The 15,365-nt window shown below is 50.8% G+C and overlaps 5 protein-coding genes across 5 annotated transcripts; 3 read left to right on the top strand and 2 right to left on the bottom strand.

Annotated features, from left to right (window-relative positions):
- Nucleotides 1–777: 777 nt before the first annotated feature.
- On the top strand, nucleotides 778–2,629 carry LOC128276213 (nascent polypeptide-associated complex subunit alpha). Its single transcript, XM_053014690.1, has 3 exons — nucleotides 778–858; nucleotides 1,335–1,502; nucleotides 1,594–2,629. Exons 2-3 carry the CDS (start codon nucleotides 1,364–1,366, stop codon nucleotides 2,100–2,102), a joined length of 648 nt encoding a protein of 215 aa, XP_052870650.1. The 5' UTR covers nucleotides 778–858; nucleotides 1,335–1,363; the 3' UTR covers nucleotides 2,103–2,629.
- A 251-nt stretch (nucleotides 2,630–2,880) lies between these two features.
- On the top strand, nucleotides 2,881–6,049 carry LOC128268906 (NAD kinase 2, mitochondrial). The gene is made up of 4 exons (XM_053006203.1): nucleotides 2,881–3,579; nucleotides 4,451–5,151; nucleotides 5,228–5,627; nucleotides 5,696–6,049. Exons 1-4 carry the CDS (start codon nucleotides 3,543–3,545, stop codon nucleotides 5,800–5,802), a joined length of 1,245 nt encoding a protein of 414 aa, XP_052862163.1. The 5' UTR covers nucleotides 2,881–3,542; the 3' UTR covers nucleotides 5,803–6,049.
- Nucleotides 5,907–9,133, bottom strand: LOC128268905 (diacylglycerol kinase epsilon). The gene is made up of 5 exons (XM_053006201.1): nucleotides 8,179–9,133; nucleotides 7,559–8,106; nucleotides 7,328–7,493; nucleotides 7,097–7,257; nucleotides 5,907–7,027 (listed from the first exon to the last, which is right to left on the bottom strand). Exons 1-5 carry the CDS (start codon nucleotides 8,846–8,848, stop codon nucleotides 6,908–6,910), a joined length of 1,665 nt encoding a protein of 554 aa, XP_052862161.1. The 5' UTR covers nucleotides 8,849–9,133; the 3' UTR covers nucleotides 5,907–6,907.
- A 427-nt stretch (nucleotides 9,134–9,560) lies between these two features.
- Nucleotides 9,561–11,346, top strand: LOC128278093 (probable ATP-dependent RNA helicase Dbp45A). The gene is made up of 3 exons (XM_053016749.1): nucleotides 9,561–9,702; nucleotides 9,768–10,835; nucleotides 10,895–11,346. Exons 1-3 carry the CDS (start codon nucleotides 9,627–9,629, stop codon nucleotides 11,320–11,322), a joined length of 1,572 nt encoding a protein of 523 aa, XP_052872709.1. The 5' UTR covers nucleotides 9,561–9,626; the 3' UTR covers nucleotides 11,323–11,346.
- Nucleotides 11,347–11,387: 41 nt separating this feature from the next.
- Nucleotides 11,388–12,236, bottom strand: LOC128277428 (40S ribosomal protein S24). The gene is made up of 2 exons (XM_053015882.1): nucleotides 12,181–12,236; nucleotides 11,388–11,913 (listed from the first exon to the last, which is right to left on the bottom strand). Exon 2 carries the CDS (start codon nucleotides 11,898–11,900, stop codon nucleotides 11,508–11,510), a length of 393 nt encoding a protein of 130 aa, XP_052871842.1. The 5' UTR covers nucleotides 11,901–11,913; nucleotides 12,181–12,236; the 3' UTR covers nucleotides 11,388–11,507.
- Between the last annotated feature and the right edge of the window lie 3,129 nt (nucleotides 12,237–15,365).

The following is a 15,365-nucleotide window of genomic DNA, read 5'->3' as shown; positions in this document are numbered from 1 at the left end:
TAATCTTATCTCGTGACAGGCAACACGCGCGTTAATTTGAAATTAGTGTTGCAAGCTGTTGCACTCTTTTCGCAACGGAAGAAAAACCCTTACTCACCCGCGTTTGCTTCGCATTAATAATTAATATTTGCTCCCACACTGCACCACTCTACTCTCATGTCCTTGCTTTATCAGGTCGGTTGAAATGGTTGTGTGTGCAATTCATCTTCTATTCCGTTTGAAACTTCCTCTCTGTCGCGGACAACATAAAAAAATGATGATGCACACATTAGCTTCATTCATTCACGTACGCTTCATTCATGGATCAGCTCGGCCTGCGGATAGCAACTTTTTATAGTGCTTCAATCAGGATTTTATTAAACCGTATCGGAGGGAGCCTGCATGAGCGTAATTAAAATATGGCCAATCGAAGCGCAATTGCTTTAGCCAGTACCACAATCATAAACGGCAAATGGGTTTTCTGTGAAGGTTGACTCGCGCCGACCATTTATTGCGATATCATAACAATAGACAATTGGCTTATTATATATCTTCCTGCAAAAAACAAACAAAGCAGGTTTATGTTCAACAATATTCCGTAAAGAAAAGAGATACGGAATCATCACTCCACAATGGTTTTCCCTTTTTATTGTTTTCTGTAACTGCCACGTCGACAGTTTGAACAAAACAAACCGATTGGTGTCACCGACCACTAGATGGCGCTTGGCGGCGACTTCCTCCGCTGCAGCTCGCTTTGACAACCTAAACGTCAACAGTGTCAGTCGCCCTGCGCATCAAAGTCGCTCAGACCATTCTCTGTTTCCGGCATCGCGTGCTGCTAGCTCGTACCGCGTTTTGTTCTAGTGTAATAAAAACGGTGTAAGTAATGTGTTTCGACCGCAAATGTCAATTGTTTTTGCGCCCCGACCGAGCGTCGGTGGCGGGAGTAGTATCCCGCTCGTCCACGCCCCGGAAAGCAACCGGTTGCTATCGATTTTCCGGAGAGAACGCCATCGACCACCAAGCGCCACCGATCACCGGGAAATAAAATGTCAATGTTGATAAAAAAAAAGAAACGCAATTACGCACTGGAACCACTGCCGGTCTTTGCGCACTGAAACACGGTGGTTTTGTTATTGCTCCAATAGGAACGCGGAGTAGTGTGATAAGAAAAACCGCAACAAAAGTGCGGTTTCATTGACCGGTCTTCTTCGTTCGTTCGCGTTCTTGTCACTCATGTTGTTCCTTTTTCTGCGTCAAGAGTGATGTTTCTATTCTGCGCCCTGACCCTAACCTTCCTGTGAATGGGGAAACGGAACAAAGTTAATGGTGTGCCCTTTTGATTCATTTTGCAGTCGCTTATTCACCACACCACACGCTCAATATGCCAGAGTTGACTGAAATTACGGAGAGCGCAGCGGCTGCCGCTTCGGCTACCGCTTCCGCCAGCACAGAGGCCAAGCTGGAGGATGCACTCAGTGACACAGAGACCGACGACTCGATCCCGGAGCTGGAAGATGCCGGTAAGTAGCGTGTGGAAGTGTAGTGCTAGCAGGGTGTGGCATAATTGAATAATGTTGTCCTTCCGGCGTGGTGTGCATGTATCTTTTGAAGGTGCTGCTACGGCTCAGCTGGCCGCCGGTGGTATTCCGGATCTCGTCTCGAAGGCAAAACAGTCGCGTGGTGAGAAGAAGGCACGAAAGATCATGTCCAAGCTCGGGCTGAAGCCGGTTCAGGGCGTGAATCGGGTGACGATCCGGAAGTCAAAGAACATTCTGTTCGTGATAAACAGCCCGGACGTGTACAAAAACCCGCACAGCGACACCTACATCATCTTCGGCGAAGCCAAGATCGAGGATCTGTCGCAGCAGGCTCAGGTGGCTGCCGCGGAGAAGTTCAAGGCACCGGAAGCGACGCCGGCCGCCGGTGAAGCGTCCGGCTCGACGAATGTGGTTACACCGATCGCCGAGGAGGACGAGGAGGAGGTGGACGAGAGCGGCATTGACGACAAGGACATTGAGCTCGTTATGTGCCAGGCGAACGTCAAACGCGCGAAGGCAATCCGGGCGCTGAAGAACAATCAAAACGACATCGTGAACGCGATCATGGAGCTGACGATGTAAACGAATTCGGCGTTTCGATTGCAGTTCAAAAGCATACACCCGCTTGTCGCCGTCACCAGAAACATGCTGCCCTACCCTCCCGAAACCCCCTTCGACCGGTTCCACAGTGTTGAAACTTTGCTGGGGAACCAACTCGGGTTCACCCTTCGGTTCGAATGAAGAATGGCAAGGTTATTTCATTAACAAACAGTAATAAATTAAGAAACTAATCCTTCGAAGCGCGCGTCCTCCAATTCACCGTTGCGTGCTGAGGTCATTGTTTAAATGCACGCAGCCCAGCGCAGGGTCTTTTGCCGTTCTTTTCTTTCCCACAAAAGCCTACAATAAGCAGTAGTACACTCTTAGACCGCCTGGCACATTCGGTTGTAGAACGGAAATAGATGCAAACGTTTCTGGTGGCGTTATTTTTAAAAGTGTATTTAAGTGAATCGAACCAAACGAAAACCTAACAACCATTGCTTGAGTGCGTTGATTCGATAATAAAGTTTACTTGTAAGTGAAATGCTTTGCAGGTTCCCAAACGATAACACATTTGCATTTCAATTTCAAAATTGATTCATATAATTGAAAAGTCAAAGGAAATTTCATTTTTTAACTTGTCCAAAACTATCCTTTTCATACTGATTCAACCACAGAAGGCAAAACGGTTCTGACGTTCAAACACGGACTCTACGAACGTGCTCCACCGCCCCGTTGCGTCGATTAGCAAATGTCAGTCGCCGCTCCTTACGCCGGTATTTTGTGGTCTATAAATATTTACCTCCTAACGGCGGAAACGATAAGGACCCTTTTTCGGTTCTGCTCCGACTTTCCTGCCCGAACTGAGTTCTACATTTCACTACTTTGTACTGTGTGCCAAAAGAGCATTTTTCGATAATTTGCATAAAACCTTAAACAGTACCCCTTCACAGAGTTGGGCTTATGGTTGGGAATTTTCCAATCGCTAGGCTTGTGGAACAGGGCGGCAGGCTGGACTGGACCGGACCGGGGAGGGGTTCCGAGAACCGATAACCCGATCCGGAGCGTGAGTGAAACAGCGATCGCGGCCGAGTCTTATCGCGTCGGGGCGCCGTAGGAGCAGCGAGAGTCATACAAGTCGTCTGGACGAATATCCTTATCAGTGGCGAAAGACGCGTGCAAGAAAACGGTCACCGCGTTGCGTGAAGATCCCGTGCGCGTGCTGTATCCGGGCGGTCCAATTTTATTAATTTTATCTCCGTCCTCACCATAGCAGAAATGTAAACTACTCGATCGTAAACGGTTTGCGAAAGTGATACGAATCCAACGCGCTGTGATCGAATCGGTTCTGTGGCGAATAATCACTGGAAAGTTCTAGGAAATCGCATTGTGCTGCTTGTTCTTTGTTCTGTTCTGAAGTGCTTAGTGAATAAAAAAAAGGCCAAAATTGACCGGAGTCGGTGCCCGAAGAGAGCCAACCAAATGTTACATTTAAAACAGCTTTTCCGGAATGTGTCAGGTGAGCGTGATTGGCGGTGTGATAACTGGTCTGTTGATCTTCTTGTGCTTTGAAGAACCGGTTGTTGTTTATGCAACGAGGCACAGGTCGAGTCGGGGAGCCCACCAAACCGTAAAACTACCAAGATTGCATCAAGATTACTGTGCAATTATCCTGGTTGCTTTGATCGCCTTATGCGCCGTAATTGATTACCACCATTCACATCGAGGGAACCCTTGACGACATTTTATCAACCGTTGGCCAGCAACGCGCGTTCTTAAAAAGCATCATCGGTGTTGCAACGTCACCACCAACGGCTTACAATCTTATCAGCTAAACCGTTATCATCGATAAACGCCTCACATTTGCGAATGAACGCACGATGCTGCGTGCTCGGTTGACGACGGAGGTTGACCACCCCCCACGATTCGCCAAGACATTCTTTTCCATTCAAGCAATTTGTTTTGTTCCACCGCATGACGACAGCGGGAATGCGCGTAGCGATCTCCAAAATGCGTCACGCTTTGACGCAGCAGCACCCAGTGGCGGTGTGGCGTATTTTTAAATACTGTTTGCTTCTGTTGACCATCCGCTTATCGCTGCGGCATCTTCCCGGAGCGGCACGGAAGTGATGAGCTTAACAGATTGCTTGGTCACTACGATGGCACACGGCGCTGTTTACTTCCCCGATGTAAAAATATACTGCGCCAGCAATGGTAGTGCCATTGTGTGTTGGTGTTTCGTGCAATAAAAATCCCAAAAACCCCTAGCAGATAAGATACCGGAGCGCAAAACGTTTTCGGACCGAGCCCCTTCCGGCGATAGTGCACCACGTGTTTGCGTTGGAGTCGTAGCTAACCTGTTGTTGTCTTGTTTGTTCGCTGCTTCACAGGATTCAGACAAGTTTCCCAGCTGAAGCTCGGCAAAACTCGCCATTTCGGCACCACCGATCCCGCGGAGAAGCTGCGGCGAGTGGTGATTGTGACGAAGCTGACGCGTCTGGAGTTTGAAAAAATACGCGACCCGGACCGGCTCAGCGACGTGCGGTTGGAGCAAAAGATTCGCGATCGCGGCACGGACTATGAGGCCCTCAAGTACTATCATCACCTGCACAAGGACGTCGAAGAAAAAGTGGTCCGTTCGTTTCGGCACCAGGGCATCGAGGTGAAAGTGGTGAATCGCCTCACGATCGGCAGGGAAGTGCTCCGGTGGGCGGATCTGATCGTTCCGATCGGTGGCGATGGAACGTTTCTACTGGCGGCCGGTCGCGCAAGCCCTTTCTTTCTGGCGAACGGCAAGAAGACGCCCGTCGTTGGGTTCAATTCTGATCCGCGTCGATCAGAGGGCCGCCTGATGCTACCGAAGCAGTTCTCAACCGAGATAGACGAAGCGGTGCGCAGGATAATTGCGGACGGGTTTCGCTGGATACAGCGTTCGCGTATACGCACGACGCTCATAGGACCGGCCGCCAACGAACGACCGTCACCGATGGACCTGCACGAGTACCACTCGCAACCAATCGAGAACAACGACGAGATGCCACCGGCCGAGAACGGAGCGAGCCGAATCTTGCCATATCTTGCGCTGAACGAGGTATACCGAGGTGAGAGATACCGTACCAATGGCCAGGGTACTGAACTGGGTGGGCTTTCTGCTCTATTTGTTTCAGGTTTTCATTGGGGAAATGGTTTCGGCCCGTGTCTCCCATCTCCAGCTGTGCATTGACAACTCGGAGACGGTGACAAAAACGAAAAGCTCCGGCCTGTGCGTTAGCACCGGAACCGGGTCAACGTCGTGGCTAATGAGCATGAACCGGCTGTCGCAGAACAATGTGCAAGATCTGCTGGACATTGTGCGAAAGCGAACCGCGCCGGGTGCGCTGGACGCCATCGATGCCAGCACCGTGTCGGAGGAGTACAACGACAATCTGGTCTTTCCACCGCACGATCCGCGACTGTGCTACTCGATCCGGGAGCAGATCTGCGTTGGTGTTTGGCCCAACCCGAAGGGGCTGGAATCGCGAGGATTTGCCAAGCAAATGTTCGTCAAGTCCCGCTGCATCGATGCAAGTGAGTGCCGGAAGCACACGGTCTGCCGGTTGACACGCGGTACTTCAATTTCTCAACTCGCTCCCCAGGTTTGGTGATAGATGGCAGTATTGCTTACAATTTCAACGATGGTGCCCGTGCGCTGCTCGAGGTGTACCCGGAAGATTCCCTGCTGACCATCGATATGGACGACTGAGAGCGGAGGCTTGTATGACAAGCTCCGAGGTTCGGACCCCTTTCCCCGACACAGCCGAGCACCGGGAAAAGCTGTAGCTCCAAGAAAAGGTTTCCATATATTTTGTATAATTTATTACGGTGTGCGCATTGCTGCGGCCGCTGCTGCTGTTACGATGCGCTTGCTGCACGGTGCATTTATTTATCAATCCACACGTCCCCTCCCCGTGTACATTACTGTCTAAGTAGAATGTTAAATAAATTTTACATAATCTTTCGTGGTTGGGTTTTTGTAAGTAAAGCCATTCGCGGTTGGCAATGTAATGATGCGCTCGACTTGCATCGCATTCGTGAGTGGTTCGATCTAGTTGACCGTGTGTGTCGTGCACGTTGCTGTATGTTTGTAAATATGTTCGCCTGCAATCTTTGCGATCAGCAAATGCTACTTCGATCTTACGTCGCGTCAGAGGTGCGCAAAGTCCATGTCAACGTTGAACCGGTTTAATCAACCAGGCCAGTAAAAGGCCTGATGGTGCTGATCCGACAGATCATTTCCGTCTTCTGGCAATTTAATTGAACCTTACTAGCTATTACACGTATTGTAAATATGGTAAAACATGTCATTAGAAAGTGCGAAAGATTGCTTGTGTTAGTCCCTTACAGTGAGATCAAGTTAAGCGACAGAGTATTGCTTGCCATCGCGCTATTCAGGAAGAAAAATGCATATTATAGGAACAGATCCCCAGGGAGAGGATTGTTGGAAGAAAGATCAAAGGGTTACAACAGTTACAAATTACATTTAGAATTTGAAATATAGGACCGACGACGGTACTAACGCTTAGCCTATCGGTGAGCTAAAAGGGCCAACCGGCCCAATGTTTGCGATCCACACCTTCCAACCGATTTCCCGAGCATTACAATTTTAAAATGAGCATTCGACCGAGAAACGACCGATTCTTCAATTCCTAGTTCGAACATCGACAACGTAAAAGAAAAAAAAACTAACTTACACTCAAAACCCACGCCGTTATGTTGTAGGAAGATTAAATCGCTTTGGCTCTATTACTGGGACACGTTACTGGCGTTGGCGCCACACGCGAAGAGGCACAAACTGTGCCGCGAATCGATCACTTTTTCACGTTCTTCAGCATCGTCGCCTGACCGTAGTGCTGAATGTTGATATCACAGGCCGATTGCATCCACGGCTCACCATCAGCTTGCATCGGAAGCGTTCGTTTGAGCACAATCTGGGGATGAGACAGGCAATACAATCAGAGGCGCGAGAACAATTATGGGACCGGACCGTTGCCACGTACCTTCACTCGCTTCGCTTGACCCAATCGAACCGGTTTGCTCAGCCCCACCTGAAGCTGGGCGATGTGAAACGAAGACACGACACCAAACACCTCGAGGATGCCATCGGAAATGCTGTGCATTTCCTTCATGATGCTGTGTGTCGGCGAGTTTCTGCTCATTTCTAAAAAGGGAGAAGGACAATTTCTCGTTTAAAAAGAGTTACTCGATTTTGCGCAGTCATCACCGTTTACCCCAGAGCTTAACGCCAGCACCCCAGGAGTCAATGTTTAGTACCACCACCGACTGTAGCTGCGGCAGATCGATCCGTACATCGTCCAGATAGAGCTCGAGGCTCTTTTCCAGCTCCACACAGTCCTGGTGGACCACTTGATGCGTTCCGAAGAAGAGGTAAATAAACTACGGGGAATGAAATCAGAGATAAGTCTCGCGCCTTTTCGTCGGAACGTTGAGACACAACATACCTTATTAACGAACCGACTGCTGAACACGTAGAACGAGCTTTCGCGGGCTTTGTGGAACTTGAGAGTCACCAGAGCGTCAACACCGACGCTGAGATAGTTGTAGACGTAGAAGTGGCGCGGCTGGTTGAACCGAGGCACATGGAACCGTGCCAGTGTCGAGTGGGTAGTGATTTCGGCCAACCAACGGTCCAGCTGTACCGTTTCGGCCTCCGCAATGCGTGTCAAAATTTCGTACGGATCGAACTCGTCCGGTCCCTCGGCACCCCAGCCAAGAACGCGCGAAAGATCGTTGCCGGTGCCGAGCGGAAGGATGGCCACCTCCGGATGTGGTTCTACCTTCATTTGCAGGATCGTGTTGAGCACCCAACCGACGGTACCATCGCCACCGGCAACCAAAACACGGCAACGCGTCGGAGCCGCGTGGATGGCCCACTGGAGCGCTTCGTGTGGACCATGCTGGCCAAGCTCAAACACTTGCAGCGGGTGCAAGATTCCACGCATAAGAGCTACGACCTGATCCGCACCGCTACTGCCCGATTTTGAGTTTGCTGCAATGGAAGAACAAAGAGTCCTGGTAGGATTGCGGGACGATATATTCTACCCTGTAACCTGTTTCGTACCGACAACGATCAACGGTCGCCAGCTGTCCTTCCACTCCGGCGGAACGATCCCGGTCAGGTGCACCTTCGGGGCAACCTTACTGCGCGAAGCTTGAATGCATTTGGGTGGGAAAATCAGCTCTTTGAACCGTCCAAAGTCGCACCGGGTCGTCGAGAGTTCGCTGAAGCATTTGTCGTGCGTCACCCGCTGACACCAGCAACACCGCTGGCCGTACAGACCCAGTTCACTCGTTTGGTCGATGTCCTCCGAGCAAACGGTACACTCGGATCCGAGCGGCAGATTACCCTTCACCCACAGGTGCCTACTCTGCGAGCCATCGTCCGCCCGGGAGCGGATTCGCAGTTGCTTACAGAGAAACCGTTCATCCGCTTTCCGGACACACCCGTTATCCGAACAGACACCGCAGCTCTCGCAGAAATGACCATTCGAGGCCATCGAAGTGTCACACACGGAGCAAACGCAGGCCCGCGACAGAAGCTTCATCGACTTCCAGGCATGCCGCCGGCAGTTGTCCGGAATGTAGACGACATCTTCGCGAAGAAAGTAGCGGCCGGCCAGCCATATCAACCCGAGACCGAGCAGCACCGAGACGATGAGTGTGAAGCTGAACTCCAGCATCGTGCCGCCGCCAGAAGGATGCCACAAGAGCGAACGAATCGATGAGCGCATCAAGCAGGTCCGGGTTGCTAGATTCCCGTGATCCTCTTGTCGCACGCAAACCCTGCGTTGCTAAGGAATGTACTGTGCTTCTCCCGTTCCTGTTTTTTTCGGACACACTTTCTCCACCGAAAACTCGGAATGCTTCGAAGGCGGAGACTATGGATACAGAATACGTTCACTACGACCCGTGCGAAAATTGCTCCATTCCCGAGAACGGAAAGTAACGAAGTGAAGCCCGACGTGCGGGCTCGTACCCGTGTAAATGGGGAAGCGGAAAAGAGGACCTTTTCACTCCCGAAAACGCCTACACTATCGGTTCGCCATCCAATTGCTGCGGCTGCTGCTGCGAAGGCTAACCACCACTACCACACACAGACTACTACTACTACTACTGTGGGAAAAGTGTCGGAAAAACTGATTTTCCACTTTCTTTCTTCTGTCGTCGGGTTGTTTACCTTTGTCGCGGGCAACGTCCAGAACAGCTGATGCGTCATTGCGCGCGAATGACGCATGTTTATTTACGTTTCTCCATCGGCTTATCAGAGCTGATCAAGTACTCAAATGCTGTTAAAAAATTAGGAAAATACATGAAAAGACTGTAAAACTTGTCTGCAGGTGCTTCGCAGAAGGGAAAGTAGCAGAAAACATGGTAAAATCAGACAGCCTCAACTCAGCTCAACCCTGATCGAACCTCCTCGGTTGAACCCTGGCAACCTGTCAAGTGTGGTGTTTATGATCAACACGCGCTCGTGCCATGTTCAAAAAACGGTGAGGATTTGTTAAAAAAATGAGTTTGCGAACGGATAAGAAGTTTGCCGACCTTGGGCTCACTTACTGGATAACGAGACAGGCGGAAAAATTGGGTATCTATCAGGGTAATCAGGGCTCACCAGAGTGGTCACCCTTAAACTGTGCTCCCTTTCGCTAGGACTACGACGGCCTACTCCGATTCAGGTGGAATGCATACCCCGTATCCTGCAGGGTCAGGACTGTATCGGTGCGGCAAAGACGGGTTCGGGTAAAACGTTCGCCTTTGCCCTGCCGATCTTGCAAAAGCTGAGCGAAGAACCAACGGCAAACTTTGCGCTGGTGCTAACACCGACACACGAACTGGCCCATCAAATCGGCGAACAGTTTATTGTGGCCGGTCAACCAATGAATGCGCGCGTTTGCGTTATCACGGGTGGAACGGACCAGCTGGTCGAGAGTCAAAAACTACAGAGCCGGCCACATATTATCGTAGCGATGCCAGGCCGTCTGGCCGACCATCTGACCGGTTGCAATACGTACTCGTTCGCCGCGCTACAGTTCCTGGTGGTGGACGAAGCGGATCGTGTGCTGAGTGGCAGCTTCGATGACGATCTTCGTGTGATAGATCAGTACCTACCGCGCCATCGGCAGAACCTGTTCTTTTCGGCAACGATGAAGAAGTTTCTGAAAACTTCCTCCGTTTTTCCGATTGCCGACGAAGCGTTCGAGTGGTCCGAACAATCGGCCATCGCCACGGTGGAGACGCTCGATCAGCGGTACATCCTGTGTGCCGACTACGACCGGGATATGGTGCTGACCGAGGCGCTGCGCAAGTTTAAGGAAGACAACGAAGAAGCGAGCGTTATGATCTTTACCAATTCGAAAAAGGACTGCCAGGTGCTTTCGATGACCCTGAAATCGATCGGCTACGACAACGTGTGTCTGCATGGATTTTTACGCCAAAAAGAACGTGTGGCCGCGCTGACTCAGTTCAAATCGAAGCACGTCCGCATACTGATTGCGACCGATGTGGCCAGCCGGGGCCTAGATATTCCCCACGTCCAGTTGGTGCTTAATCACCGATTGCCTAAAGTGCCGAACGAGTACATTCACCGCGTGGGTCGCACGGCTCGCGCTGGCCGTTCGGGACTCGCGGTGTCCATCTTTCGATTTCCACGCGATTTGGAGTTTCTCGGTGAAATTGAAGCCCTCATCAACACGAAGCTAACGGAGCATCCGATAGATCGTAAGGAGCGTCTGTCAGTGGCCAATTTCTTTCAAGCGATTCATGTACCCCATTTTCAGAACGATTGGTCGAGCGGATATTCATGCAGGTGAGTGTGGCTCGTCGTGAGGCCGAGATGAACCTGGACAACAAGGATTTCGACGACCGGCAGCAGAACTATCGGCGAATGCGCTGGACGCAGCAAGGACTCGATCCGGACGAGATGGAGGCGAAATGGTGCGAAGAAAAGGAAACTAGAGCGGAGGCGCGCCGAGAACGGTTGAAGCAAGAGAATGCGGAGCGTCGCCGGCGGGAGGAAGAATTGAAGAACTCGGCACTGGTAGCGAATGATAAACGGTTCCAGGCGGCCGTAACCGACAGGAAATTCAAGAAGCAGAAGTTCATCGCTTCCGACAAGCTGAACGAGTTGGTTGTGCAACGAAAACAGGCACCAGCGCCCGGGAAGAAAGTGACCAAGAAGAAAGGCCCCAAAAGCAGACCACAATAGTGACAATAAACAAAACATTCACTGCACCAACGGCTGGTGGTCAACTAAAACACAACACTTCCTGCTATGGTTTCTCCTTACATTGTATCGATGTTGCTTATATTTCCTTTCCTCAGCACGAGAGAAAACACATAAACTTAAAACGGGAACCACGAACAATGGCAACCGGCGGGCCCCTGAGAAGCTTACTTCTTCACGGCCTGGCCAACCTTCGCCTTCTTGGTGCCTCGCACCTTCTTCATACGGTTCTTGCGTTCCTTGCGCTGCTTGCGGGTCATCTTCTTCTTCTCGTACAGACCGTGGCGGCCGAGACGGTGCTTCGGTTCGAACTTCTTGGCGTAGTCGAGGGTATCGTAGATCAGGGCGAAACCGGTCGACTTGCCACCGCCAAAGTTGGTGCGGAAACCGAACACGAACACGACGTCGGACGTCGTTTTGTACATGCCGGCCAGCTTCTCACGGATCTCCTTCTTAGGAACCGACGCCAGACCGGGGTGCAGCACGTCACAGATCATCTGCTTTCGGCACAGTAGCCGATTGGTCATGAAACGACGCGTACGAATGGTAGCAGTCGACATCTTGTGGATTGGTCTGAAAGGGAAAAACGTTGCATTAGTCACAGTTTGATAAAGATCCGACACAGTGGTTCACAATCCGGTGGCTGACGGAATCGGAACACAACACGCCAGCCCCGGAACGGCATAACCTCACTACGTGATCCCCACGAAACGGCGATCCGTTTGAGGATTCACCAGCGAATTGTGAACCACATTAAGAGCCCTTGGGTAGGTGCGGGGGAATCATGTTTGCTGCCACCGTTTTGGGAACATTTTGTAGTAAAATTAGCCCGATAAACACCTTTATTTGAATGGAGAATCCAAACTCGCCACACGTCTTCGCGAACGCACTAAATCGAAAAGAAAGAAACATGGCATTTGACAGCCCAACCGCAGTTGGCAGCCATGTGCACGTTTGACAGCATAGCATTTTCGGTGGGGTTGTAGAAACCTTGCTGAAAGCAACAATTTGAACTAGTTGTGAAACAATATGAATTATTCGATAAGGTTACAAACCAATGGTAAAATATTTATATCGACACGGAGCACGGACCAACAGCTTTGTCACAATTGTTAAAAGGGTGCTTTATGTACACCGCAGATTGTTTGGATTTTGAGCAGTTATACAAAAACCATTTGGCAACTCAGGCTTTTGATGCAACCCTGCCTGATTGAACAAACAAACGGATCAATTTACAACCCAAACGTTTCGACTTACAACCTCAGCGCTGCTCTCGAAGAAGAACCAGTTCCGTACGTTTGGTCGGTGTTTTCCTATGTTAAAACTATATATTAGGCTTTTATGTATTTTTAAATTATCGTTTCATGTGCAAGCTGTTTCTTACTAGCTTGACAAACTTTCCAGTGCCAGTAACTTTCTTGGCATTCTTCCAGAATTCAGAGGCCGGAGAATTACAGAGAGTTTGTTTATGCATGGTTGTTCAGTGTGTGTGTGTGTTGTTGTGTTGTTGTGTGTTCAGGTTTCCCGTCGAATTTTACTTATTTTCACCAAAAAGTCGGTGAACAATCGCTAATTTTTCAGAGTCTTTCGCCATTCCACAGTACACAGTGAATTTTAAGATCAATAAAGATAATAACAAGTTCACAGTGCTTCGAGTCCGGCCTTTTGGAGTCCTCAACACTCAATTGTAGACGCTGCTGTTTCTCTCTCTCGCCCCGATCTCCGCTCTTTACGTTTCGTCTTCGGGTTGACTCGGATGTCAGGTTCAGGTTCGCAATGTCACAGTTAGGTTCAAAAATTGGTCGGTTTCATAAAAACAACATTCATTCATTTTGACGTTTCGTGTTTAGGAAAACTTCAAGCTCAAAATCTCGATAAAAAAGATAATAACAACACAATGTTTAGTAAAAGTAAAACGACGCTAAGCTTGTAAAGAAAGGACATCATCGGCAATCGGCGGGCGGCCTGTGAAACCCTTTTTTGTTTGCACGGATGGTGTCCGGTGAAATAAGTGAAACACAAAGCATGGCCCGAAAGGCGGTTGGCGTGTGTGAGTGTTGCGTTTAATTCGATCTGCGCGCCGCGTGCGTGCGTGTGGCGTGTACAGGAAGCGTCGTGCGTTGTTTATGTTGGCCCCGCGAAGCAATGTTATTCACGCAAAACAACAAACGACGAGTTCCGTGAAAGCAGAAAGGGTGCGACCAGAAGTTTGTGCGAAACAATTCCCGCCGTCGTCCCGCAATGGAGGTTTGAATAGTTAAGCGCCGTCACGAAGAACCTGTTCTGTGATCGGTTTCTGAGGTGATATTATGCCGTGTGCCGCGGTCTTGTGATCCGTGATTCGGTGTTTCTTGTTCCGGCCCGGTTGGCAACACAATAGTGTGAAGAGTAGTGTAAAGTGGCCGTTGATGCGGTTTAAAAAGTGCGCCACTTGCGTTGGCAATCGCGACATGCGACAACCGACCGGCGTTCGGTTCGGTGCATCGCCGCCAGACAGCATCCGGAACAGCTGCCACCAAATCAACGACATCATCGACGGCAGCAGCACCAGCAGCAGCAGCAGATGTAGGCAACGTCTCCGGCGCGTTGGCGGCCGCCGGAATCTTGCCGTCTGTCTGGCGACGTTGGTGTTTTCGCTAATGTTTACAAAATGTTACTCCAGTCAAGGTAAGAGATAGCCCCGTCGAGACGGGGGGAGCGATGCGGTGATGATTGACGCCACACGCGCGACGCGGTGATGGATGGTTCGAGCCGGCGGACGCCCCACGGGGAACCGCGCGTCGCGTCGGCAGCATCATGGAAACATAACACCAGCAGCAGCAGCATAGATCGATATATCCCGACCCGACGACCAAGCAAATCGGCATTATTCAGCCCCCTCCGGTCGGTTGGTGAATAATTGCAAAGCCAAACACCAAACCCCCAGCATCGTCGCATGGCGGCAGCAGCAACATGCCTTGTTTGGCGCAGGGGGGACACACGATAACCGATGTTTCCGATGGGGAGCCGGGCTTCCTCGAGCCGGTTTTCGAGCAACACGAACACACACGGCGACCCGGCGAGACGGTGTCGCGCGTTATGTTGCGTTTTGGAAAACAAATCCATCGTCCGTCCGCGTCCCTGAGCGTCGGCGTGGGGAAAGGTGGACACGGCCGGCAAAGGAGATTGCCTCTAGACACGAGAGAGTGCCGTTTTGAGAGTGCGATACGCTACCGGCCAGATGTGTTTTCTATCGACCTTCCTAGCGGTTCCAGCTTGGTGGTCGGTTGAAAATACGGTTCGGATGCTAAAACAAGAATAAGAGGTTTTTGTAGAAATTACCAAAAGTTAGATTAAAAAGGCCAATGATGCGGTTTGGAGTTAAGCACAGCCAACTTGGAGTCTCTCACAATGGTTACTAGATCTTCAAGATCGTCTCTAGGTAGTTAAGCTTATGGCGGCTTTGCTTATGAAAAAACTCGGCTTTACACCCAAAAGCCTCATTTCTCACGGTGGCCTAGGAGAGGCCCATTTTTGGGAGGCCGTTTTCTTTGCGGTTTTGTGCGAGAGCCAGCCAAACTTTAACCGACCACACGACCGCCGCTCAATTACCGGTGCTGTGGTGGTCGAGATGAAAAATGGGCCCAAAACCGACCGAATGGGCCGTAACGGTCGCCGTCGCCACCGAGAACTTCGTTGCGTTACGGCCAGCCCGCAACGCACAGCGCATAATGTCGCGCGAACCCGTTTGATGTGGTGGTGGTTTGCACGGCGCGGCTAGCCCGACCAAATGGTAGTAAAATGAAGCAATTAGCCATGTTCCGATCGGACTGGCGACGCGTGCAGGTGATAATCATGCAGCGCAGTGGCTAAATAACGTTTTGCGTGCGGTCCGCGACTTATCGGCACCGTCGTCGTCGTCGTCGTCGCCGGGCAATGATTAGGGGCTTTGACCGTGGCCCGTGGTCCGTGTAATTGAATCCACCCTCCAGGATGGGCCACCGAGTCGCGAAGGCCAGCCAGTGGTCGGCGGTGGGACCCTCGGA

The sequence above is a fragment of the Anopheles cruzii genome, chromosome 2 (assembly GCF_943734635.1).
Source record: "Anopheles cruzii chromosome 2, idAnoCruzAS_RS32_06, whole genome shotgun sequence".
NCBI lineage: Eukaryota > Metazoa > Arthropoda > Insecta > Diptera > Culicidae > Anopheles > Anopheles cruzii.
This window is presented reverse-complemented; position numbering and strand designations above follow the sequence as displayed.

Bases quoted from the DNA above. Each gene is read 5' to 3' on its own strand.
- LOC128276213 (XM_053014690.1), top strand. From the start codon at position 1,364: ATGCCAGAGTTGACTGAAATTACGGAGAGCGCAGCGGCTGCCGCTTCG. The intron at 1,503-1,593 runs GTAAGTAGCGTG...TATCTTTTGAAG, and splicing joins CCCGGAGCTGGAAGATGCCG to GTGCTGCTACGGCTCAGCTG.
- LOC128268906 (XM_053006203.1), top strand. From the start codon at position 3,543: ATGTTACATTTAAAACAGCTTTTCCGGAATGTGTCAG. The intron at 3,580-4,450 runs GTGAGCGTGATT...GCTGCTTCACAG, and splicing joins GCTTTTCCGGAATGTGTCAG to GATTCAGACAAGTTTCCCAG. The intron at 5,628-5,695 runs GTGAGTGCCGGA...CTCGCTCCCCAG, and splicing joins GTCCCGCTGCATCGATGCAA to GTTTGGTGATAGATGGCAGT.
- LOC128268905 (XM_053006201.1), bottom strand. From the start codon at position 8,848: ATGCGCTCATCGATTCGTTCGCTCTTGTGGCATCCTTCTGGCGGCGGC. The intron at 8,107-8,178 runs GTACGAAACAGG...CTTCCATTGCAG, and splicing joins GCGACCGTTGATCGTTGTCG to CAAACTCAAAATCGGGCAGT. The intron at 7,258-7,327 runs GTAAACGGTGAT...CTCCCTTTTTAG, and splicing joins TGCTGGCGTTAAGCTCTGGG to AAATGAGCAGAAACTCGCCG.
- LOC128278093 (XM_053016749.1), top strand. From the start codon at position 9,627: ATGAGTTTGCGAACGGATAAGAAGTTTGCCGACCTTGGGCTCACTTAC. The intron at 9,703-9,767 runs GTATCTATCAGG...CCCTTTCGCTAG, and splicing joins GAGACAGGCGGAAAAATTGG to GACTACGACGGCCTACTCCG. The intron at 10,836-10,894 runs GTAAGGAGCGTC...CCCCATTTTCAG, and splicing joins AACGGAGCATCCGATAGATC to AACGATTGGTCGAGCGGATA.
- LOC128277428 (XM_053015882.1), bottom strand. From the start codon at position 11,900: ATGTCGACTGCTACCATTCGTACGCGTCGTTTCATGACCAATCGGCTA.